The sequence below is a fragment of the Mesoplodon bidens genome, assembly GCF_964165515.1.
Source record: "Mesoplodon bidens genome assembly, chromosome: 17".
Lineage (NCBI taxonomy): Eukaryota > Metazoa > Chordata > Mammalia > Artiodactyla > Ziphiidae > Mesoplodon > Mesoplodon bidens.
This window is the reverse complement of record NC_138174.1, coordinates 69,353,225-69,378,677: the sequence shown is the minus strand read 5'-3', so window position 1 is coordinate 69,378,677 and position 25,453 is coordinate 69,353,225. Positions and strand designations below refer to the sequence as shown.

The window sequence follows — 25,453 nt, the reverse complement described above, 5'->3', positions numbered from 1 at the left end:
TATAAACTCATCCTCTTTTCCTAGATGTCACTATATTCTCTATTTTATGTTGCATTCATCTCCTTTCTTTACCAATCTCTTCTCTGAAATATTTGGCTGAACTATATGCAATTGCTGATATTCAGCCATATTTGACCTACAAAAAGTACAGTTTAATTTGGTTCAAGCTAAAGAATAAAGTTTTCTATTTCCTCTTATAAAGTCTTAACAAAAATCTAAAATTATAGACATATGCATATTGTCTCACTGATTATAAAAGTCAGAAGATGTTTCTTATACTACTTACACAGAATTGACAAATTGTCATGTACTTCAAACAAGATTATAAGGGTACCCCCTTCTTAAAACAAAGGTTCAAAACATTCTCATGATTAAAAGTAGAAAACAAAACTTTATTGATGAAAACTTCTTAAAAGTTCCAGTATGAAGTAACAAAATCAACAACCTACAAATCTTTCAGTCCTTTGCATTTCAAGCAAAATATTCTCTTCAGAAAAATGCCCATTTCATAATATATATCCCCTTCTGTAGGCTAGGCATGTCTGAGTGGATAGATGGATATAAAATTCAAAAGAGAAGAAAATGAAAATATTTTAAAAATAAAAATCTGGACCTTTTCCTTGAGGTGTATTACGATGTGGCTACCAACATATTCAGCACCTTGTAATAATCAAGTTACTGATTTGAGTCCCAGAACAGCCCCTGAAATGAAAGAACAAGAGATCCTAGTTGTTTGTGAGTCACAGGTTGGCAGCAGAAGAAAAACTGACAGCAACTGGAGAGGAGCTTAAATACATGAAATCCACACTTTCTGAACTATTTCACACTCACTTCAAGCAGCTAATTGTCTACATGTTTTTAAAAAGTAAAGAGCTCAGAGTCTGGAATACGGATAGCTGCCCTCCGAGTGATGAGGCATTCCTAACACGTCCTTAACTCTGTTATCAACATATGACTCCATACTGGGGGACCAGTCAAATATCAGATCTCATCTCACAGGTTACCTTGGGAATAGAAACTTCAGATGCCACTTGTTCTTTTACTCTATCCCTAAAGCAAGGTTTATTGTAGACTTATGAGTCTTTCAAGACCTAAAGTTCTTGTATTTGACAGTAACATACCAAGAAAGTCAAGAGTACCTGAATCAATGCACTAAGTCACCCATCTGCATCAATAGAAAAGATCAGTATCTTGAGTCTTTTCTCTTTTGCCTCTTTATTGAGAATCCTGAGAAAGTTGATCAGGAAAAAAATGAGGCAGGCAAGATACCACTACAAGTAAAAGAATTTCTAGACTCACTAAGTCATTTTAAATGAGCTTTAACCACTAGAGAAAAACTAGAAATCAACAGCCCCAATTTTGGGGGGCAGATACTTAGTACCTTACATTTTGAGCTTGGGAACAAAACTGCAACAAATATCTGGGGGTCAAGTCATAAGAAATCACTTCATGCTTAAGTATTTCAAATTGTGATGCTATTGAGTGAAATTATGTTTGATTTGTTTATGTGTAATTTTATTGGACTTTGTGAAACTGTCCAGAATGTTTACATACTCTTAACTTTTAAAAGGACAAAAAAAAATCTGTGCTTATCTGTTTATATATCGGAAATCACCCATCATAATCATATACAAGCTTGTTTACTGGAGAAACTACAAGGTTATGTGTTGTACCACAAGATATGTTCCTATTTAATACAGACTTAAAACCTTGTACTGCCTTAATGAAGTCCTGTATAGACCAGCTGCGTGAATAACACAAGTCGTCAGTATGCAGCATGGTCAGTCATTCCCATCGTAATCACTGTAACCCTGGTAACCACTGTTCCTTCTCTCATGGATACTTGACATCTTCTTCCATGTGAAGTCCTGATGGAAACTAGCGCTAAAAGACCGGCCCAGACGCCCATGCTGCTTCTTGGAGATATTGTCCTCACTCTCAGATTTGGCAATTCCCTGGGCATGGGTTGAAGGTTGTGATTCTTGCCTAATGGTTCCAAATGGAAAGTTCCAAAGGCCAAATCTTTGCCAGCTAAGTCTCTGGAATGCTATGATGCAATGCAAATTTCCTCCAACCTGAGAGAAAAAAAAATGTTGGGTTCAGAAAATGATAGGAAATTAATTATACTAATACGTGGGTTCCCATGAATTCCCTTATTTTTCCCCCTTCACCTGCATCAAAACAGTGCTGATCCTTTGAGACATAATCAGATCACATTATCCTGCATCTTTCCTGACCAGCTGCCTTTACAAAAATATAACAATGCCCACAGAAGGCAAAACCCCTTCCCCCCATATGCCTGTCTACCACTCACACATGCTGTACCCGCCCAAGCTGACTAATCCAAACACCAAGATCATTCCTCTTCCTCTCCCTCCTACGCATTCTTCATATGATAGTAGGATAATGTGGATGGGATGTCTACTCAATCCACAGAACATACCATTCCCTGAGAACCGCCCCCAGCAGCCTTGTTGGTACACATGGTTCTGCCCCATGGCCACAGTTAATCGCCCTGGGAGTGAACACCTGACCCAAGCTGGGCCAAGACTACAGAACTGGGCTGGAGGCATGCCAGTCTTAGTCTCGACCGTTCATCTGAAAGGGAGACCTAAGTTGAAAGACGATCTTTGGGAAGTAAATAGACAAATAGACAGCTAAGAACAACACAACTCCCAAGAGAATAAGACAGAGTAGCTCCCTGGCCCCTGCTAACATTCTCTTGCGTGATACCAGTCCCCACTGAATCCAGGCTAGACTTCTTGCCCTTTTCCTTTTAAAGATACCCCTGTGTCCTTAAAGTAATTTTCACTTTTCTGTCTAAAATGGTCTGAACTGGGTTTCTGTTATTTACAACTTAGAGTGCTGGGTAAAATAACTGCCTTTTGGCCAGCTGAGAAATACTTTGAAATACAATGGTGTTCTTACCTTCTTTGTTTTTCGATACTGCAGCCCCCTCTCTAAGTGGCGGATATCTAGATATTCTGGATTTTGAGTGTTTAGATCAGTAACAATATCCGCCCACCTATTGTTAAGGAAGGATAAAGCACAGTTTTCTTTAAGTTCAAAATACTATTGTAATGGAACTTTTCACATGAGCAGTTTGCTACAAAAGCACCATGGCAATAATTCTCTTATCACAGGATTGTTGCATCCAATAAGTTTTCCTAAATCCTTGTTCTTATGACAATTCTGTTTATCCAACTATTGCCAAGGTTACAAATGGTTACCCTGCATATGAAATAACTATATATCAGCCTGTTAGATGACATCCTGCAGGGTAACATAGAAACATTCCATATTTCCTTTTTAATTGGAGTCAAGTACATTTTCAAAAGATTTATAAGTTAATATGTCTTTACTCACAAACAACATGATTGATTGTATAGAAAATCCAAAGCAATTTGTAACTGCTTTGGATTGCAAAACTATTACTAAAACCAATAAGTGAATTTGGTAAAGATGCAAGATTTAAGGCCTATATAGAAAAATCCATTGTATTTTTGTACACTAACAGAAAATAATTGGGAAATGAAATGTTTTAAAAATCAATTTGCAAGAACAATATTCAACATCTTGTAATAACCTATAATGGAAAATAACCCGAAAAAAAATATATATATATATAACTGAATCATTTTGCAGTACACCCGAAACTAACACAACATTGTAAATCAACTATACTTCAATTAAATAAATTTACAATAGCATCAAAAATATACACAGGGAAAATTTTAACAAAATACATATAAAACTCTATGCTAAAAATACAAAACATTGCTGAAAGAAATTAAAGCTCTAATTAAGTGCAGATATAGTCTATGTTCATAATGGGAAGACTCCATATTGTTCAGATGTAATTCTCCCCAAACTAAACTATGGATTCTATGGATTCTACTCTAATCAAAATTCCAACAGGATTTTTAGCAGAAATTGAAAAAAAGGGGGAGAGGGAAGGAGTTAACATACTTTTTGCAGTGAATAGCAGGATGTTTTCTACTTGATTCTCCAATTAAGATCCAATATTCTACTTCTTGTGGTGAGAGGGGGCCCCTGCTAAATATAAAATACATTCACAGTAACCTTCATAAAGTCATTCACCCCCTTGAAAATATTGCTTCAATTATACACCGATAAAAGATACACTGAAGTTTATGCATAGATAGCAGTCACCAACACTAGAATAGATATTGGAGTTTAGGCTTGAACAAATATCTGAAGGCCATTAAAGAGAAAGCATAAATTAAATTTAGGTTTAGATCCCCTCTTACAAAATATAGGGCTAAAAATGTTGAAATATACCACCTCTCAGCATTTAGGAGGAAAAAAAAACATCCTAGCATGCTACCCACCAGTACCCTTAAGCTACACTTCTTTCACTTTGCATTCAAAAACTTTCAAAAGGCATCCTAAAAATAAAACCGTAAAGCAGCAATACACCTGTAGAACTTTTAAACATACTGATGCCCTAACCCCACCCCTGGAAACTCTAATTCAAGTAGGTGTAGGGTGGGAGCACAGGGAAGTATTTACGCAGCTGTAAAAGCATCTCAGGTGGTTCTTAGGTTCAGGCAGAGGTGAAGAGCTCTCCTCTAAAGGGGGCCAAGTAGGAGTACCTACTTCATGTTTTACATTTGACAGGTGTCTGGAGTAAGGTGAAGTTGCAGGATCAAACTATAGAAAAAAACCACAATAAACCCCACAGCCAGAGAGATGAATAGAACACTTCAGCGTCTGGAGACACCGTGGTTTTCCTCTTGCTCCCCGTTCACAAAGATACAACATCCAGCTTCACCACCCAAAGGCCGCATGGCCTCCAGCCTCAAAGAACCCATCCTACCCCAGATGACCAAGCCACGTCCTCCCAGCCTGACCTTCAGCCCTTGCTGAGAAAGCAGTGCTGCCTGTTCCTCCTTCTCATTCACCAATGCCACCCACCCAGATAGAACAAACCAGAACTCAGCTGGGTGAGGATAACTGTGCCTATCAATCAACACTTCTACTTAGAGTACTCATGGCTTCTGTTTTCAACATTCTCAAATAGGACACTTCTTCCTCTGCTTTCAACTACCCTGGCATTATCTCAACCCATCAATAAGAAAACTTGCTAAGGAGGAAAAAAAGTATTAACATTCAGTCACCCTCTCTTATTTACAGGCTGTCTCTTCTAAAGCAATACAAGTTTACCTGGAAGTAGACATACATAGTTAATAAAATAGAAACTTTGGATCAACAAAGGAACAAATATAACCATTAGGGTAATATGGTTCCTGATATTAGAAATAAAAATTGGCTGCAGGCTTCCTGGTAGCCAGGACAAAAGGGGAACCCTGATATATTTCATGTTATTCACCATAAGAAAGGAAATGCTTTTTAATGTACTCAGTTGCGACAGTCTTCTTGACACTAGATTCCACAGTACATTTTCCCTGTGGGATCCTGGATGAGATCACTGAGACGTACTATGTAAAGCCCTTTGCGGCCATTTTATAATAAACATAAAAGTGATTTTTCAAATGGCTTTCTCTTATCATGACTCTAACAATAGTATCTAAGTGGATAATGTATAAGCACAATTAACCAAACACAATTCTGCAGAAGATTAAGCTACTATGTTTAAAAGACTAGTCTCAGTTGATGTAAGGAAAGCAAATCACCAAGTCTTCCAATGTCTAATCAACCAAATATTTCTTAAATGCTTTCTACAACATATTTTCCTGGTGGAGTATCCACATAAAATACAGAAATGCTTACCTGAATGCTTTATTAGCTTTAACAGGGGTTGCTTCAAAGCCAATTGGACAAAAATAATGATTTTGGCAATGGTAGATATAAGCTAATGATTCATCTTTCAATCCGTGAGTTAACTTCGACAAGGCCCCGGAAGCTACAAAAAACAAAAACAAACCAACTGAGGGACCATAAAGCACCATCTATGCTTTATACAAACAACTAGTTAAGGACTCAAAGACAGAAAAGACATTACTTGGAACACATGGACGTTGCTGGGGAAAAACAATGAAAAGCTATCGAAAGGTTAAAAAATAATTAATGGATTTCAGTTTTACCCTTTAGACTGAAATTCAGGCAAACTGAATAGCAAACTAAAAAACTGAAAGTTCTTGCTTACCCAAACCTTCAAATAGCATACATGCTTGTCTACAAAATTTAATTCCCATGTAAAACATAATACCTAGCGTATATAGCAATGGTCTCAACTCCTCTGGTTGTACACATCTGTCACATGAAATTTCTGAGTAAGCATGCCCATTATAAGCATGTTTGTTTATAAGCTTTGTACATATACTACTGTACTAATATGTCTTTATAAAAGATACACAAAAAGTAGAAAATTTTAATTAGATTAAAATATAAACATTCTAATACATTCTTCCCATACCACAATGATCACCTTGCAGCTGCCATAATGCGGACATCCCAATTCGAAGACCACTGAGGTATATGGATAAATATAAACTCCAAACAAGTTCCAAAAATGAAAACTTTTCCCCACTAACACACACTTCAATCCTTTCTACAAAAGTCACACAAACCAGAGGAAAGACTTTCACAAGCCAAGTGTTAAGAACATCTTAAGAGACAGGCTGGTAGTACCACAGCATCCACTTAATAACTGCTTCTCCTTGTATATTTCCCATGGCTGCATATATTACTTATGAAGTAATTTCAAAAGTATTACCATAAGAAACGAGTTTTCACCAGCACTAAATACTTAAAGCCATTAACTGAGGTTTCATTAACTTGCATCTCCTGGAAGACACTAAATTATTCATGAACAAATAGCCCATTAAAACTGGAAATCCTAAAAATGGTTGAAGTCGATGAAAGCTTGCAAGTTATGGTTTTTCTGATTGACTTTCTGGCCACTGAAATAGCTGAAAACCAAAAATGGCAGGTCAACGGCTGTAGAAGAGCCAAGGAGGCGGGCGGGACCCTGCCCCGACTTCTGCAGATACACACAATTTGTGAGTTCCAAGGAGACAGTAATGTTTCTGTCTTAAACTCTTTCTCCAAGGTTTCAGCTCGGCCTTCCCTACAGATTTTTACTTCATGGCGTACCGCCAGAGCATACCTGCACACAAGGCAATCTGTTCTACTAAAATCTCTATTTCATAAGGATAAATAAGTCTTTCTGCTGTTTTGGGTTGATTTCCCCAGACGAGTTAAAAACTGACATCCAAGGGCAGCTCTAAATGAAGAATGGTAAGACCTAAAATTCAGAAGATGGTCAATATTTCATTTCCATAGTTGAACTTGATTGTAGAGATGTTTCAGGATAGTAAGCGAATGTAAATAGACAGATTTAGACTCCTCATAAATTCAGTAAATACTACAGATGTTTATACACATAAGTGGTTTAGAAAGAACTCTTGAAATCTTTTTAAAATTGTGAAAATGCCAAGTAAAAAGTTATCCGAAATAACTAAAATGTTTTAATGAAAGAACTTTATTGTAACTTCCTAATGGAAATGTTTAAGTATTTCACACTTTCCTCCTTAAGTCAAAGGTAACACAAAACAGCTGATTACTGTGATTATGAATAGTAGTCACATAAATATACTAGAATATATTCAGGGGCAAACGAGATAGGTAAGAACATTTGCTCTCATTAATATTCACAGTATTTCATCTGCTACAAATACTCTATGACCAAGTCCTAGTTTTCTAGAGGACAGAGGTGGTTTTTCTTCTTTGGAGTAATTATCATGCTCCTCAAGAATGTTTCTTCTTCTTACTTCAAGGTACATGCCAACATGCTGATGGATTTAGATTAGGAATCAGCGAACTTTTTCCTAAAGGGCCAGTTAGTAAATGTTGGAGGTTTGTGGATCAAGGGCACTATGCATACTACTCAACTCTGCCACTGTAGCTGAAAGCAGCCACAGACAAAAGCAGCCAAAGGCCATGTGTAAGCAAATGGATATGTCTCTGTGCCAATAAAACTTTATTCACAAAATGGGCTGCTGGCTCATGAGCTGTTGTTTGCAGACCTCTAATTTAGATCAATAATTTTCAAACATATTTTTACATGGAATCCCTTCTGCAAGGGAAGTTTACATGCCAGCCCAGTCCATAACAGGGATCAAAGCAGAGTTGCTGTGGCCAAAGAGGAGGTATAGGGAATCTAGGTGCCCACCCCTTGCCCCCCACCAGCCCGAGGCAAACTCAACTGAGCACAGATTGAAATTTGCACACTGAATTTCTTATCAATGGAAGGAAATTCCTATCTGAATTCCCTATCAACTGGAAGACCACACTCTTTATAAAGAAGCTGAATAGCATCTCTTTAGAAAGACTACAGCAGTAGTTCTCAAACTAGAGCACAAAGGGCTTGTTAAATAACAGACTGCTGGTACCTACCCCCTCGGTAACTGACGCAGTAGGTCTGGGGTGGGGACCAAGAATTTCCGTGTCTAACAAGCTACCAGGTGATGCTGATATTCATCCAGGGGCCACATTTTGAGAGTCACTGGTCTAAGATTAAGAGGAAATTTTTGTTTAACTCAACTCAGGAAGTAAATTATGAGCATCTACTAACTACAACAGCAACCACAGGGAAACAAAAGATAAGGAATGCACAGTACCTCAAGCTGCCCTCGTAAAACAAGTAACTTTGATATAGGGTGGAAAAGGACAGTGCCACAAAAAAAGGGTGTAAATCAAAGGAGAAAGAGCACACCAGGTTTGAGAAACCAAGAAAGGGGTGGCATCCAAGACAGAACATAATCAGGTGGCAGCATTTCCACAATCCAGACAGAGGAAAGAGCATGAGGAGAAAACAAAACCACTGCAGGGGAGGGATGGAATCAGGGAACAGCGTGTAGCCCAGTTCAGAATGTAGGGCACGATAGTTAGTGTGGAGAGGCCTACGGTAGGGCACCCCCAGGATTTCAGGATAAGGTCAGAAAAAGATCACCCTCTGAAATAAAAGACAGTAAAGACAATATTAAATACATTAAGCTAGTCATCCAAGAAAGTGATTCTATTTAGGAGAAGACATATAAATGTGTTACAGATGGAAACTAAATTCAGAACGATGTTGAGTCTAGACCAGAGTATATCGAAAAATCTGAAACTTCAGAGACAAAGCAACCACTACCAAACACAGAGCCATGATGTGCATGGTGTAGAGAAAGCAGAACAAACTAGAATTAGCCAGGCTGCTGTACTGTGAAGAACAGTATATGTCCTGAGAGGCCGAGAGAATCCTGGTGCTTTTGATAGTGTATTTCTCACTCTCAGTTAATTTATTAACATTCTAACATTTTTTGAGCTTGTTTAGTACAAGTCAGTTTTGTAAAGCCTTATCATCTATAGAAGAACTCCAGAAAACTCTAAAAGAACTTATTAGGATGTATTTTTATACCCTCAAAGACAAGGACCAGATTCTGTAACCCAGCAACATAGTATCATCCTGCAAGGCTCCTACTCCCTTGACATCTTTTAAATCCAACTGATACCTGGAGGACAGCAGGGAAAGACCAATCTGTTCTTGCCTGGAATGATGCTAAGGAGTTTACCCTTTAAGCAAGCACTAGAGAGCTCCCAAAGTGAAAAGGAATATATTAGCACCACACATCGAAAAACTTTATCCAGCCTTGTGTCTAATATGAACTGGAGAAAACCAGAGGACGAGGAAAACAGAATATGAATGCACAGCCCATCCAAGATGCATTAAGACACTGTAGTTAACTGGTAGCAATGGCCAGGGTGAGGGTATACATGAGTTATGTCAGGATAGGGAAGAGGTAGATATTCTTGGCTAAGCAAATATAAGAATTTACAATATCTACCAGAAGAATAAAAATGAAATACATGGATATTAGTGTAATTTTCAAGCTAGGTATTAAAAACAAATGAATCTAGACATCCTTGGTAGCTAAGTGAACCAACAGTTTGAAGTTACTCAAATAATAATATTAATAAAATAATAATAATACAATAATAGGAAGTGAATAATAAGTGAACCAATAGTTTGAAGCTAACATTGGCAACTTCTGGCACAAATTTTTATTATGAGTAATTATATCTCTAAAAAAATACTTCAACTCATATTCATAGTCAAATCTGTTAATTTTGTCTTTATTCCATGAGTGAGCTCAGTTTACATTTCCTGAAGGCCCACTGGAAATAAGCATGTCAATCAGCAAATAGGGAGTTACGAAAGAAGCGTAGTCCCCAGAAAAACCTAAAGCCTGTTGTGGGAAACAGGCCTGATATTCCTTAAAAATAATCTAAACAACAACAACAAAAGATACAAAGTATTTTTTTAAATGCACACTAACAACTAGCAATGGTTTTCTCTACTGAATATCCCAGAGACAAATGAGAAAAGCCTATCTCTGCAACTCTTTCTTCTACAATGAGAGGGAACAGAAAAGACTTCTGCTTGACACAGGTAATACTCTCCCAACACTGAACACAATCAGAAGTCCCAGGGTCACACATGCAAGGTCAGGGGGCATCAAAGGGCTATTAAGGGCACTCCCTATGGTCAAGGAGATGGGCAGACACGTTAAAAAGATGCAATGTAATATATGGCTGCACACTCCAAAGGCTAAACAACAGATGCAAACAATCAGAACTACAGGAATTAAGAGAAATCCGAGCATCAGACATAAGGCAGTGCAAGGGACCGCTGATTCTTGAAGTGGAAGACAAGAATATTCCAAGGGGGAAGCAGATCAAATATCCTTCAGGAAACACACATAGACAAAGAGACAGTGAGGAGTGAAGGGTTGTAATGGGGACAATGAACACAGGAATCGAACTGGGAAAATGTAGTATTGAAATTTACTTAAAGAAATTACAGCAACCATTCCTTTCCCCTCCCAAAAAAGAGGGGGGAGGGAGAGAAGAGTTGTTTATCCTATTACTCGAAGGAAAAACCCTGAGGTATGTTGGAAAGTATATTCTTTCTTAGTTTCTAATTGCCTGATCAATTACTGAGAGAGATTGTGTTGACAGCCTCACTGGAAACAAACCAAAAAAATTACACACCATATAAAGCCGCCCTTCCCACGAAGACAGGCCCCCCTGCAAATGCACAGAGTTCAGTTAGGAAAAATAAAAGCTAACATTTATTGAGTCCTTACTCTGTGTCAAGCAAGGTGTCAAGTGTATTACAAATATGTCTCCTTTTATCTTCACAGTGACCCCATGGGGTGGCTCAGTAAGTGAGTGTTTAAGTGCCTTGTTCAAGGTCACAAAACCAGTATGTGCAGAAACCAACATATGAACTCCAAGTTTGCCTGACTCACAACCAACTTGACAGACCCGCTAAAGGTCAACAGAAATATACCCTATTCTTTGTTCACTCCTTGGTTTTGATAAACCATGTACCCTCTCTGCTGACAGACTCCCTGCTTGACCACACTGCAGTTAGGCATCTCTGAGCCCTCTCCTCACTAGGCTTGGATCTTGGGCTTCTGTGTCCATCCTTGCTGAATCCAGTTTTAGCAAAATTCCTGCTGAAATCAGTTTAGAGAGAATCCCCCTACCCTGAATACCTGATCAAGGTCCTCACCCTTCACCCTTGGCCTGCCTGTTATAAGAATCCTGTTAGACCAATTTAGCAAGATTCCCCACAGCCCCACCTTGATGTCTCCTCTTAATAACTTTCCATCCACGGAACCACTCACTTTGGGAGTTCGCTACAAATTCCCAGCTGCCTTTGTTGTATTCAGGGTTGAGCCAGATCTCTCTCCCATATCCCAGTTCTGCATTACAACAGTCTTCAGTAAAGTCTTCCTTACCCTTTTAACAAGTGTCAGAATAAAATTTTCAAGTATCAGAATAAAATTTTCTTTAAAATTTTCCTTAACACTGTATTGCAGGTTTCTGATTGTAAAGTCAAAAGATGACTGTGAAATTTTAAAAATGGAAATTGTCAAACAATGCAAATTATTTAACTAGCGCATAGCTAAAACAATCCTTAGGATCGACTCCAAAACTCTCTGTTATAATCAGGACCCTTCTAAAATAGACCTTTGGGGATTTCCCTGGTGGCACAGTGGTTGGGAGTCCGCCTGCCGATGCAGGGGACACGGGTTCATGCCCCGGTCTGGGAGGATCCCACATGCCGCGGAGCGGCTGGGCCCGTGAGCCATGGCCGCTGGGCCTGCACGTCCGGAGCCTGTGGTCCACAAAGGGAGAGGCCACAACAGTTAGAGGCCCGCGTACCGCAAAAAAAATAAATAAATAAAAATAAATAGGGCCTCCCTGGTGGCGCAGTGGTTGAGAGTCCGCCTGCCGATGCAGGGGATACGGGTTCGTGCCCCGGTCTGGGAGGATCCCATATGCCGCGGAGCGGCTGGGCCCGTGAGCCATGGCCGCTGGGCCTGTGCATCCGGAGCCTGTGCTCCGCAACGGGAGAGGCCACAACAGTGAGAGGCCCGCATACCACACACCAAAAAATAAATAAATAAATAAATAAATAAATAAATAAATAAAATAGACCTTTGTCCCTTTCATAGTCCATTGTCCTGTTGTTATATGTTATTATGCAGGTCTGACATCAAATATTCTAAAATCCTTGCATTCCCTTTTAGGAAGAGGAGCTGCAAATTCCATGCCGCTTCCTGAAAGGGTTTTAGTAGCAGGCAAGTAAGCACATGCGCACACGCGCGCGCACACACACACACAAACACAAACACCATGGACCCAAACAATACAATGTGTCAAAGTAGTGTTTATGACATGCCTTGAAGCTTTAAAAGTTCTTCATGCAAAGATGAAAAGAGTTAAAATATTAAACTGTATATTGAAAAGTGCCCTACATATTACTATTATCTATTATGATTTCCCCTTGGATAAAGAGTGATAGACTGTATTTAGGATTAACATCATGTGCCATGAATCAAAACCAATCTTCAAGATGGATCCTAAAGCGTGTGTGTGTGTGTGTGTGTGTAAATCTTCTATATGTTTACTTACCAGTTTCTCCAGCTGTTTTATTCTTCCCATGAGGCTTATATAGAACATACGAGCATCCTTTTACATGGAAGTGGTCGTTAATTTGTCTAAACCATCTGAAAATAACAAGAAGACTCGCTCATAGCAACAGTTCCGTAACAAAGAAGGCACTATTCCAATTCCAGACAAATTCAGGCAGAGCCCAAGTCTGGTATATCTACCAGAGGTTGGGCCCAAATAGTGGATGCATGGTTTACTATCTCAATGCACATCTATAGAATTATTATTTTGCAGAACTAGAAATAAGGTATTGCTTCTAAGTGAGGGCTTCGTACCTCATAAGTGTCGTATTTCCAGTGAAAGGGCCGAACCTAATATCCTCAAACGGGGGTTGAAAACCCAAAATATGTAAAGCTTCTTCTTGGGTGATAGCTGGAAGACTACAAAAGAAATATTGCCTTTCATTTCACAGTTCCAATCATATGCAAATATAATCTGTCTCAATGCTACTGTGTCTGTCTGATTTGCAAACAACTTTAGTAGTATTTTTCATTTTTATTTTATCATAAATAATGCATGCACATATTTTTAGCTAAAAGGCTTAAAACAAAATACGGCAGTTTTTCCCCAATTTATGAAAAATCTGTTCTTAAGAATCTTCCACTATAGAAAAAGCAACACCAAATAACTTTTGAATTTGGAGTTGAGGGATACCACTAAATTAACATACTTACTTTCCAGCTCCCATTGTGCTATATAAGAAATTCCAACAAGAAATTAATGAGGAGATACCACAAGAAGTCTTATACTGTGGTCGGCTTATGCAGTACCTGAGAAAATAAAAGACTGTTTTCACTTGAATGAATACAAAATATGCATACAGAAATAGAACACTCATGGCAACTGAGTGTGTTACATAATGAAAACTTTGATCATTTAAACCACCAATGTAAAATCTTTATTCATTTAAAGTATTTTCATATTTACTCAACACATTATAAATGCATAATGACAATAAATCATGTATTTTAAGAATGATGGCTAAGTATGACTACCTATTAGTTAAAGTGGATGTTACCCAAGCCAATGGAAAAAAATTAAAGATATATAAATTTAGACACCAACTATTAAAATTTCGATGTAAACTCCTAGTTGAGCTACACATATGATTATTTGCAACTTCAGTTGTAGTTCTTTATACAGTCTGGATATTAACCCCTTATCAGATATGTGATCTGCAAATGTTTTCTCCCACCTTGTAGGTTGCCTTTTCACTTTGTTGATTATTTCCTTTGACGCACAGAACTGTTTAAGTTTGATGTAGTCCCACTGGTTTATTTTTTCTTTTGTTACCTGTGCTTTTGGTATCATACCCCAGAAATCACTGCCAAATCCAATGTCATGAAGCTTTTCCCCTATGTTTTCTTCTAGGAGTTTTATAGTTTTAGGTCCTACATTTATGTCTTTAATCAATTTTGAGTTATTTTTTGTGTATGATGTGAAGAAAAGGTCTTAAAAGACCTTTTAAGAGGTCTTTTAAGGTATCCCTCATGCTTTCACATGTGGGTATCCACTTTTCCCAGCACCATTTTCTAAAGAGACTGTCCCTTTCTCATCCTGTGGTCTGAGCACCCTTGCAGAAGATTATTTGCCTGTTTACATGAATGTGCATTTCTGAGCTCTATTCTGTTTCACTGGTTTATATGCCTGTCTTTATGCCAGTACCACACTGTCTTAGTTACTGTAGCTTTGTAATATGTTTTGAAATCAGGAAGTGTGTGGCCTGTGTTGCCCTCCTGCAATCACCACCTTCCCTGTAATTCACTAGAGGCAGTGTCCTCTGCTGGTATCTAGGGGATAAGCTGGAATCTTGGTGGCAATCAGCACAATGTTTCCTTCTGCAACCTTCTCTGCATTTCTGTAGTGCTAATCTGGATCTTCACAAAGAACTCAGATTCTTCCCCACTGACTCAATGGCTCATACCCTTAGATCTAACCAAAGAGTCACCAAACAGGTTGGGATCACCCATGAACTTTAAAGAAACCTGCATTGTTTGAGGCCAGCAGTAATCTGTGAGTTCTTGGCGTCTCCTTTCTGTTACTCCAGAATGCACAGGATTTGAAAAATGCATTACAGCCTATGGTTAGGGGATGATGCTATTTCTTTGCTTCAGGGAAGATAGAGGTTTCCACATTTTTCATTTTGCTGTTATTGTTTTCATGGGTTTGAGGGAAGGAGTGGAGTAAAAAGACCTTACTCTGTCATATTTCAATGTCCCTCTTCCATCTTAAACACTTCTTCACAAATCCTTGGGATCAACCCTAGGCACTTTTAAGATTTTTCACATTTTTTCATCAATCCAAACTTGTTTACTGGTCTTGTTCATGACCAGCTTAAAACTTTTACCGACATTCTACTATCTTCTGTGGGTCTTTCCATTCCATCTCTAATCTTGTAATATACTCTGGGAAATAAGCTTGTCATCCTGGTAATTTTTCCTCCTCAGTTATTTCTCCTATCTGTCCTTCCTCATCCAAGTCTTTATGTCCTCACATATTATACTATTAAATATAATTACTCATATATGTGGTTATAACAAATCTTAAGTCTAGGGGATTCAGAGCAAAATGCACAAAGCCTTGCTCCAAAAAAACTGAAATTAATGTTTTTGATTTGTGTCTCTTCTCCAATACACTCTACATACTAACTATTGATACTACCAACTTATCTTTGTAAAATATCCTTTTGTTAAGAAATCATCAATGGCTTATCTCCAGAAAAAAAAAATCTAAATCCTTAGCCTGATATCCAAGAACTAGATCGTGAAGTGTGTTATAAAGAAAGAACATGGGGACTTCCCTGGTGGCACAGTGGTTAAGAATCTGCCCGCCAATGCAGGGGACACAGGTTCAAGCCCTGCTCCGGGAAGATCCCACATGCCACAGAGTAACTAAGCCTGTGCCCACAACTACTGAGCCTGCACTCTAGAGCCCATGAGCCACAACTACTGAGCCCATGCACCACAACTACTGAAGCCCGCGTGCCTAGAGCTCGTGCTCTGCAACAAGAGAAGCCACCGCAATGAGAAGCCCGCACACTGCAACAAAGAGTAGCCCCCACTCACCACAACTAGAAAAAGCCTGCGTGCAGCAATGAAGACCCAACGCAGCCAAAAATTAATTAATTAATTAAAAAAAAAAAAAAAAGAAAGAACATGGACTTTGGAGTCCAACTCTCTTCAGTTTCAATACCACATCTGCGTATTTGCTATGTGACGTTGAGTAAGTTTCTTAGCTTCTCTGAGCCTCGCTCCAGACAGGCTGATCTACTCTTTCATTACCAACCTGCCAGACACTTTCCCACTATCCGTTCAAAGACCTTTAGACCCTCCATTCCCTCAGATTTCCTCTCTTAAGACCCATCTCCTCAGTGAAGCCTTTCAGTGATCATTACCACCTCTCATGTTGGTTGTTTATTCCCACCCATCATCTGACAAATGTCCTGAGATATTTAACATTTTCCACTGTTCTCAACTAGATTGGAGAACAAACACCCATTTTGTTCACATCTCTGTATTCTCAGCCCACAGTAAATGGTCCAATATTTATTAAATAAGTGAAAAAATCTAATATTTCTAAAGCCTCACACAAAAGAATTTTTAAAACCTCAAATTATAGATCAGTAATATTTAAAAGCTATCACAAATTAAACATCTTTTTCTTTAGAATAGGAACTGTATGTAAAGGTCACCAAATAGCCCCGGTTGGTAAGTGAAAGATCTTCTTATTAAAAGAATGCCAGTTAGTAAAGGCAGAAGAAATGATAGACTTTTGAAATTGCACCATTTTATAATAGGATTCAGGCAGGGGTCATCAATGGGTCTGGCTGAAACCACGAGGTGAAAAGTTGATGGTTACCTAGAGGTTAACCCAATGCCATGGTCACCCCATTGATTACTTGATGGTTCCAGAAGAAAAAAGGGAACTTGACAGTGTGGGCTAAGGCTGTTGCCACCTCGTTAATCCAGTAGGATCTCGAATATCAGATGACCAGACAGCATGTACCTTCTGATGGGATATAAGGATGAAGGCCACAGGGTCACCTAGGCAGTATTCTTGCCCAAAATGTTCAACCAGAATCTAATCAAGTCTTTATATCTAACTTCCGATTTATAAGGACTGAGGTTATATGAGTAATTTAGACCACCAGCAGGAAAGGAATCACACAAATTGGGGAAGAATCAGATGAGGAATGTTCTAGTTCAGAAGAGATTTATGGGCCACAACAAGCAAACACAATATGTGGTTCATGGTGGGTCCCACTCTGAACAACCAAGTGTGAAGACATTTTTGGAAAAATCTGGGAAATCTGAATTTAGCCTGGAAATGAGATGCTAAGGAAATATTGTTAGCTTCATTAGGTATGACAATGGTACTGTGGTTAGGTAAGAAAAAGGTCAATTTTTAGAGATTACCATCGTCTGAGGTCTAATACTTTCCGCTGCTTAATATCTTCAAGAAGAGAATACTGAGGCCACTCCCTTTGATGTCTTCTTCCTTTCTTGTCTGAAGTTTTTTTCTTGGAAATTTGCTTCTTTCCATTGCCTAGAATACAAGAGTATAAAATGAAGTCAAATGAAGTAAGATGCCAAGGCAATACAATTAATTATGTAACAAAATATAAAAGTAACTAGGTCTGAAAATGCTATTTGCAAACATGTTGAAGAAATACATGTATCTTCAAGAACATGCCCCTGCCTTAAAGAGAGAGAGAGAGAATAAAAACACATTTAAACAACCATGAATGTTATTTCCTATTAGGTTCTTATATTCCAATTCCTGAGCTAGTTACTTAGCTACTAAAATAATCAATCACAGAATGTTTTGCCACATCTAGAAAATAAAATTACCAACAGTAAAATATTTAACTAGACCACTTTCCAGAAAATGAAACCTTTCTATAAAACAATAAAGCCACATTAATGTAACTCTGTTGAGAAAGTAAAAGCAGTAGATTCAGTAATCTGATGATGTGATATTTAAAAATAGTTCCAGGCTTACAGAGACCACAAAATGAATTAATCATTAAGAATGATTAAGAATGATGGGCTTCCCTGGTGGCGCAGTGGTTCAGAGTCTGCCTGCCGATGCAGGGGACACAGGTTCGTGCCCTGGTCCGGGAGGATCCCACATGCCGCGGAGCGGCTCGGCCCATGAGTCATGGCTGCTGAGCCTGCGCGTCCGGAGCCTGTGCTCCGCAACGGGAGAGGCCACAACAGTGAGAGGCCCGCGTACTGAGAAAAAAAAAAAAAAAAAAAGAATGATGCACATAAGTACATTATTAAAATGCAACTTTAGCACCAGGAGCCAGAATGGAAAACAAAGTCTCCTTTCTGTGTGCAAGTATGTACACATGTGTGGGCACGTGCACACACACACACATTCTCCAAAAGACACAGGGGGAGAGGAAATTGGGAGCCCCACAAAAGGAGAGGCAAAAAAAAGTGAAAGTGAGACTTTACACTTTTTTTAAATTTTTATACTTTTTTATTTCCATCTAATGGATCACCCACTCAAAAAATTATATAAATTAAAATATTATTAAATAACATCCAAGCCTCATTTCACTAAAACCCCATTAACATTTCAGATAGCTACGTGCACTTTAAAATTTCTCACACATATCATATTTTAAACAAAATAAATCTGTTACAAAAATTAAATAAAAGCTAATATTTCATTTTTATGAGTTAGTCATAAATTATAAAACATAGATTATATAGATATATGCCTAGAAAACAAACATGGAAAAGGATCCATTTTATTCATTCTACAGGAAACAATTTAGCGCCCAAAACCAGCTGGAACCAACAAGGACCTACTGCATAGCACATGGAACTATATTTAATATTTTGTAATAACCTATTAAGGGAAAAGAATCTGAAAAAATATGTATATATATACACACACACATATGTATAACTGAATCACTGTGTTGTACGTCTGAAACTAACATGATATAGTAAATCAACTATACTCCAACTTTAAAAAATACATTTAAAAAAACCCAGCTGGACCTCAGAAACTGTTGTTACACAGGGGATTTCTCTAATTTTTGTAAAATGGCGTAATATTGAACACTAGAAAAATCAAGAAACAAGGATTTTTCCCCCTTCCCTTTAGTTATTCTTCCTAAGTCTTCACAGAAACACAAAGTTTCTCCCAGAGCTGAACAACCCCTGGCAAACATGAGCAAATTCTCATTCTGACAAATTTCTTTCACTAATAAAATAAATCTTAGTGAGTGAGAAGATGGAAAATCTACTTTCCACCATTTCTTGAAATGTCTTCACTGTTCAATAATGACTTAATTCCCTAAGGAGTTTTCCAGCCACTTCGATTTTTAGTGGCTAATGAAGCATGGTAACCTGTGACCTCAGCAGCTCATAGGGTCATCTGTACCCACCTACAGTCCTCAAAGACTCACCTGAGCCTACCCTCTGTTCTCTTCTAGCTTACTCCCATGAACCCTGGGATAAAAAAAAAAGTATATATGGTCTATATGAACATCCTTCATGACATTCCCACACTGCCAAACAGAGAGCTGGTCCCACAGGCAAAATTCCAGTCAATCTGAGGAAGGAAGCTCTGTCAAAGTGGAAGCCACATTTGAGAGGGGAGCATAAAAGAGCAATGTCTGAACATTTCTATCTCCCCATCACGTCAACTCCAGTAACCATTGTCCACTGCCCCTTGTTATTGCCATATTCCTTCTTCCATCCCTCACCCTGCTCACAACATACCCACTTAGCTCCCAAACCAAAAATACACACACACACACATATATCCACCAGACTGGCTTTTAGAGAAAGGTACCAGGATAGCAAATAAAAATAGAATACTCACCATCTTTTTGACTTAAATAACCACAGGACAGAGTTCCAGGCAATTACCGTCATTAGAACGTGAGGTTGGGGGGATCCCAGAAATAAGAGGGCCAGAGAAGGGAAGAAGCCAAATCTGACCCAAATCTTAGGCTGACCCTTGAACTGTGCATGCACAGAGCAGAGCCCAAACAGTACAGCTAAGGCTAAAAGAACTGAACTGACATTTGAGATGGCCTCAGAGGACAGAATTTGCAGCTTTAGTCCAACCAAATTAACTGCTGCTAAAATTTTAAAAACAAACAAACAAATAAAACACTCTTTGGGGGACTATATCAGAATCCAAAATCACCATAACATTTCCACCATCATGAATACAATCCAAAAGTACTGAACACGTGAGAAAGCTGAAATATGTGACACATTCTCAAGAAAAAAGATAAGACCAACTCTGAGATGACCAGCAGGTTAAGATTTTAAAGTGAGTATTATAACTACACTCGATGAGATGGACAAGGTGCTCTAGCAATGAATGAAAAGATAGCAAACCCAAGAAACTATTTTTTTAAATGTAAATTCTACAACTAAAGTAAACAATATCTGAAATAAACAATTCACTGAATGTACTTGACAGCTATCTTAAAGAGACAAACTTTAAATATAAAAAGACACGGGTTGAAAATAAACGGACAGGGCTTCCCTGGTGGCACAGGGGTTAAGAATCCGCCTGCCAATGCAGGGGACACAGGTTCAAGCCCTGGTCCGGGAAGATCCCACATGCCGCGGAGCAGTTAGGCCCGTGGGCCACAACTACCGAGCCTGTGCTCTAGAGCCCGCAAGTCACAACTACTGAGCCCATGAGCCACAACTACTTAAGCCCGCGCGCCTAGAGCCCGTGCTCCAGAAGAGAAGCCACCGCAATGAGAAGCCCGCGCACCGCAATGAAGAGTAGCCCCCGCTCACCACAACTAGAGAAAGCCCACGTGCAGCAACGAAGACTCAACACAGTCAAAAATAATAAATAAATTAAATTAATAAATTTAAAAAAAGAAAATAAACAGACGGAAAAAGATAGACCATGCAAACATTAGTCAAAAGAAAGCTGGAATAGCTATATTAATATCAAAAAAGTAGCTTTCAGAACAAGAAATATTGCCAGGAATAATGCGGGATGTTTCATAATGAGAAAGGGGTCAATTCATCAAGAAGAAATAAAAATCATAAATGTGTGTGCACCTTACAACAAGGCTTCAAATTACATAAAACAAAAATCAACACAATTAAATGGAGAAAAGACAGCTCCACAATCATAGTTGGAGGCTTTTAACACCCCATTTTCAGCAATTGTTAGAACAAGACAAAAATTAAGTAGCAACATAGAAAATATGAGCAACATTTTCAAACACTTTGATCCAGTAAATATCTTTAGAACACGACACCCCACAACTCCAGAATGCACCTTCTTTTCAGGTGCACGGGGAACATTCAGCAACAGAGACCATATGCTGCCTCAGGAAACAAGTCTCAGTACATTTAAAAAGACTGTGAGCTTAGCACAGGGAACTATACCCAATACTTTGTAATAACCTGTAAGGGAAAAGAATCTGAAAAAGAATAGATATATTCAGAATATATATATATATATATATATATATATATATATATATATATATATATATATATATATATATATATATATATCTGAATCACTGTGCTGTACACCTGAAAGTAACACCACATTGTAAATTAACTATACTTCAATTAAAAAATAAAAAAAGACTGAGGTCATATGTCCTCTGGAACTAAATTATAAGTCAGTACTTAGAAAAGCCCTAAATACCTCGAGATAACATAGCATACTTCTAAACAATGCATGTATCAAAGAAGAAATAACAAAGGAAATTAGAACGTACTTCAAATTAAATGACAATAAAAATAAAGTGTATTAAAATTTGTGGACTGCAGCTAAAACAGTACTGAGTGAGCAATTTAGAGCATTAAATACTTCGGTAGAAAAGTCTTGAATCAAGAGGTTAGAAAATGAAGAACAAATAAATCCAAAGTAAGTAGGAGGAATGAAATAATAAAGATCATAAATCAATGAAATAGAAAACAGACAATTCAGAAAATTAGCAAGCTAAAGCTGATTATTTGCAAAAGACAAACAAAACTGATAAACATCCAGCTAGAAAAAAAAGAACATAAACTACCAGCATCAGGTATGAAAAAGGAGTTATCACTAAAGACCCTACAGGTGTTAGAGAGAGAAAACAGACTGTTAGAAACAACTTTACGTCAACACCTTGATAACATAGATGAAACGGACAAACTAAACTTTGACAGAATTGATGGGAATCAAGACAACTCCATAATTATAATTAGAGATTTTTAATACCCCTCTGAAAACCCCTCAAAAAAACAGGAAGAGAGAATACTTCCAAACATGTCTTAGGAGACCTGCACAAACATTATGAAAAAAAAATTATAGACCGATCACCCACAAATAGAGACACAAAGTGAAATCCCCGGACACCGCGAGAATTACAAATTTACATAACATTCTGTAAAACAAGTTGATTTTGCAAATATTCTGAGTAGACAGGTTTTACAAAACGATCAGAGAAGCCTAGAAGTAAAGTACAAACCTGACTTCTGCCTGTTTCTAGCTGTGCAGTTGTGCCCAAGCAATGAATCCCCTCTATGCCATTTCTTCACCCATAAAATGAAGACAACAGTACCTACCTCACAAAATTCCTGTCTTACTGTGAGTCCAAAAGAAAAAAGTGAAGAGCATTAGTATCTGCTCCAGAACCACCACATTGTAATTGTGAAGGGTGTACACTGCACCCTCTGAAAACTGGGCAGTGCACAACCTACTCAGTGGTACCTGGAGACCCTGTTGAGGGTTCAAAATTTTTTAACAACAGAAGAGCCAAAATGTTATGTAGTAAAAAAGAAAACCAGATATTTATTTAATTTTATTTATTTATTTATTTTGGCTCTTATTTATTTATTTTGGCTGCGTTGGGTCTTCGTTGCTGCGCACGGGCTTTCTCTAGTTGCCGAGAGCAGGGGCTACTCTAGGTTGCGGCGCGCGAGCTTCTCACTGCAGTGGCTCCTCTTGTTGTGAAGCACGAGCTCTAGGCACGCGGGCTTCAGTAGTTGTGGCACGTGGGCTCAGTAGTTGTGGCTCACAGGCTCTAGAGCGCAGGCTCAGTAGTTGTGGAGCATGGGCTTAGTAGCTGCTCCGTGGCATGTGGCATCTTCCCGGACCAGGGCTCGAACCCGTGTCCCTTGCATTGATAGGTGGATTCTTAACCACTGCGCCACCAGGGAAGCCCCAAAACTAGCTATTTAATTGAGAAACATGATTCATGTCACTGCAAAACCATGAAGTAGTATGTTATTCTAGCCACATCATTAACCATTACTAAACTACTGAGTACTTATCTACAATACTTGTGTTTTACAGCACTCTTAGATTTGTTCAAAGCTCTCAAAATGCAAAGGTTATGTTTGAAGTTTCCAGTGGCAACACATTAGTGAACTAAATGTCCTACGCCCAAGGTTATTTTGTTAACTATGTTGACAAACAACATGATAGCAATGTGCCTTGTTTGGTATCATAAAAAGAAAATCTGTTTGAAGGCAAGTTTAAGCAAGATATATTGTTTGTTTTCTCCTTATTTTCACATGAGAACATCATGGCTCCTTCCTTACCTGATTTGTGTTTCAAATTCATGGTCACTCCATCAAATTCAGATTTGTCAATTTCCCACGCAAGAGGTAGCTTGCCCAGGCTGTTGGATAAGTTCTCCAAGCTATTTTCTTCATTGTAGATGATTTCCGATGTACTGGTCGGGATGCCAATGTATCTTGAGGAATTATTTCCAGCAGATAAAGAGGTACTATTGGGGAGGCAAGAAGAGCGGGTTGGATTTGGAGTTTTGTAGATTGAGGTCGCCTGGTTGAGAAAGGCGTAGTCTGAACAGATGGCATAAATTTTCTCCCGAGTGTGGGTCACTGGACAGCTCCATGGATAATGACCATCTCCTTTGGGACCCAAGGGTTCTCCCGAGGCACGAGTGCAGAAAGATTGTACGGCACCTTGTAGATTCTCTTCGGGAGACCTTCTCTCAGATTTGCACTCACCATTTCCAGACTCATTTGTCCTTTCTGCTTCTGCAACGTTAGGCATTGAATGCAACTATAAAAGTTCTGTTATGAGGAAGAGGGTGCAACTCTTTCTATTTCTTGAAAAACAGCTGTGACAATTGTTACAGCATTCTACAAAAACGTGAGCGCTGCAAAAATGGGCTCCTAAGAAAAGAGGGAAGAGAAAGAAAGATCAACAATCCACTAGACACTACAAAAACACTAAAAAATATTTTACGTGTTTCATATGCATTCATTCAATAAATATTTATTTTACAACTACTATATGCTTAAGTGATGATCACTGACCATCTGTCTTGTTAAAAATTATTTTTAAATGATGCTTTAGGATAATAAAAAAGACAAGTAACTCAATTTAAAGATGGGAAAAATATCTGAATAGTCATTTCTCCAAAGACGGTGTAGAAATAGTCAAGAAGCACATAAAAAGATGTTTAGCATCAGTAGCCATCATGGAAATGCAGACCAAAACCAGAGTAAGATACCACCTCACATTGACCAGGGTGACTCGAATCAAACAGATTAACAATAAGCATCAAACAGGATGCGGAGAAATTGGAACCCTCATACACTGCTGGTGGGAATGCAAAATGGTCCAGTGACTTTGGAAAACAGGTCCTTAAACATTATATGTAGAGTTACCATATGATCCAGCAATTTCACTCCTAGGAATATATCTAAGAGAAATGAAGACATATGTCCACAAAATGTTCATAGCAGCACTACTCGGAATAGCTAAAAAATGGAAACAACCCAATGTCCATCAATAGATGACTGGATAAATAAGATGTAGTCTATCCATACAATGGGACGTTATTGAACAAGAAGAAGAAATGAAGTACTGATCCATGTTACAACATGGATGAACCTTGAAAACATTATGCTGAGTGAAAGAAGCCAGTTACAAAGGACCAGAAAGTGTTTAACTCCACTTCCATGAAATGTTCAGAATAGGCAAATCTATAGCAACAAAAGTTAGATTAGTGATTACTTAGTGCTGGGAGGTAAAAGGGGATTGGGAGTGATGGGGTTTCTTTTTGGAGTAATGAAAATATTCTCTAACTGACTGTGATGATGAAGGCACAACTTTGTGAATATACTGAAAGCCACTGAACTGTACACTTTAAATAGGTGAATTGCATGGTGTATGAATTATATCTCAATAAAGCTGTGCATGCATCACCACAATCAATTATCGCTAGTAGTAATTAACTTCTGATCAGTCTCAGGAAAAACTGAGTTTCAAGTGTACACCGATGCCTTTGGGGAAGTATACAAAGAAAAGTTTAACAGCAACCAAGGGCATCTGAGGAAGCTGAAGATTTATACAAAAGGAAGACCTTGGTGAATCAAACCATAATAGGTGGTGTGGGAGACGCTGAAGCAGGTGCCAGGCAGAGTGAGCCCACTTCCCAGGGCTCCCACGATGGAGCAGCACTTAATAGATAAAACCCACC

The 25,453-nt window shown here is 38.4% G+C and overlaps 1 protein-coding gene across 4 annotated transcripts in view; it reads right to left on the bottom strand.

The window, feature by feature from the left end:
- Positions 1 to 371: 371 nt before the first annotated feature.
- BIVM (basic, immunoglobulin-like variable motif containing) overlaps positions 372 to 25,453 on the bottom strand; it is a 27,074-nt gene continuing 1,992 nt past the window's right edge. For 2 of the 4 annotated variants that reach the window (XM_081214465.1, XM_081214466.1), the window contains exons 2-10: positions 23,541 to 24,140; positions 17,412 to 17,541; positions 13,671 to 13,766; positions 13,272 to 13,376; positions 12,958 to 13,052; positions 5,755 to 5,887; positions 3,970 to 4,056; positions 2,929 to 3,025; positions 372 to 2,075 (exon numbers count right to left, since the gene is read on the bottom strand). In XM_081214465.1, coding sequence (XP_081070591.1) covers positions 1,782 to 2,075; positions 2,929 to 3,025; positions 3,970 to 4,056; positions 5,755 to 5,887; positions 12,958 to 13,052; positions 13,272 to 13,376; positions 13,671 to 13,766; positions 17,412 to 17,541; positions 23,541 to 24,018 — 1,515 coding nt within the window. In that variant the 5' untranslated portion in view covers positions 24,019 to 24,140 and the 3' untranslated portion in view covers positions 372 to 1,781. The remainder of the gene's footprint in view (positions 2,076 to 2,928; positions 3,026 to 3,969; positions 4,057 to 5,754; positions 5,888 to 12,957; positions 13,053 to 13,271; positions 13,377 to 13,670; positions 13,767 to 17,411; positions 17,542 to 23,540; positions 24,141 to 25,453) is intronic. The other 2 variants (XM_081214468.1, XM_081214467.1) reach the window with 2 other exon arrangements.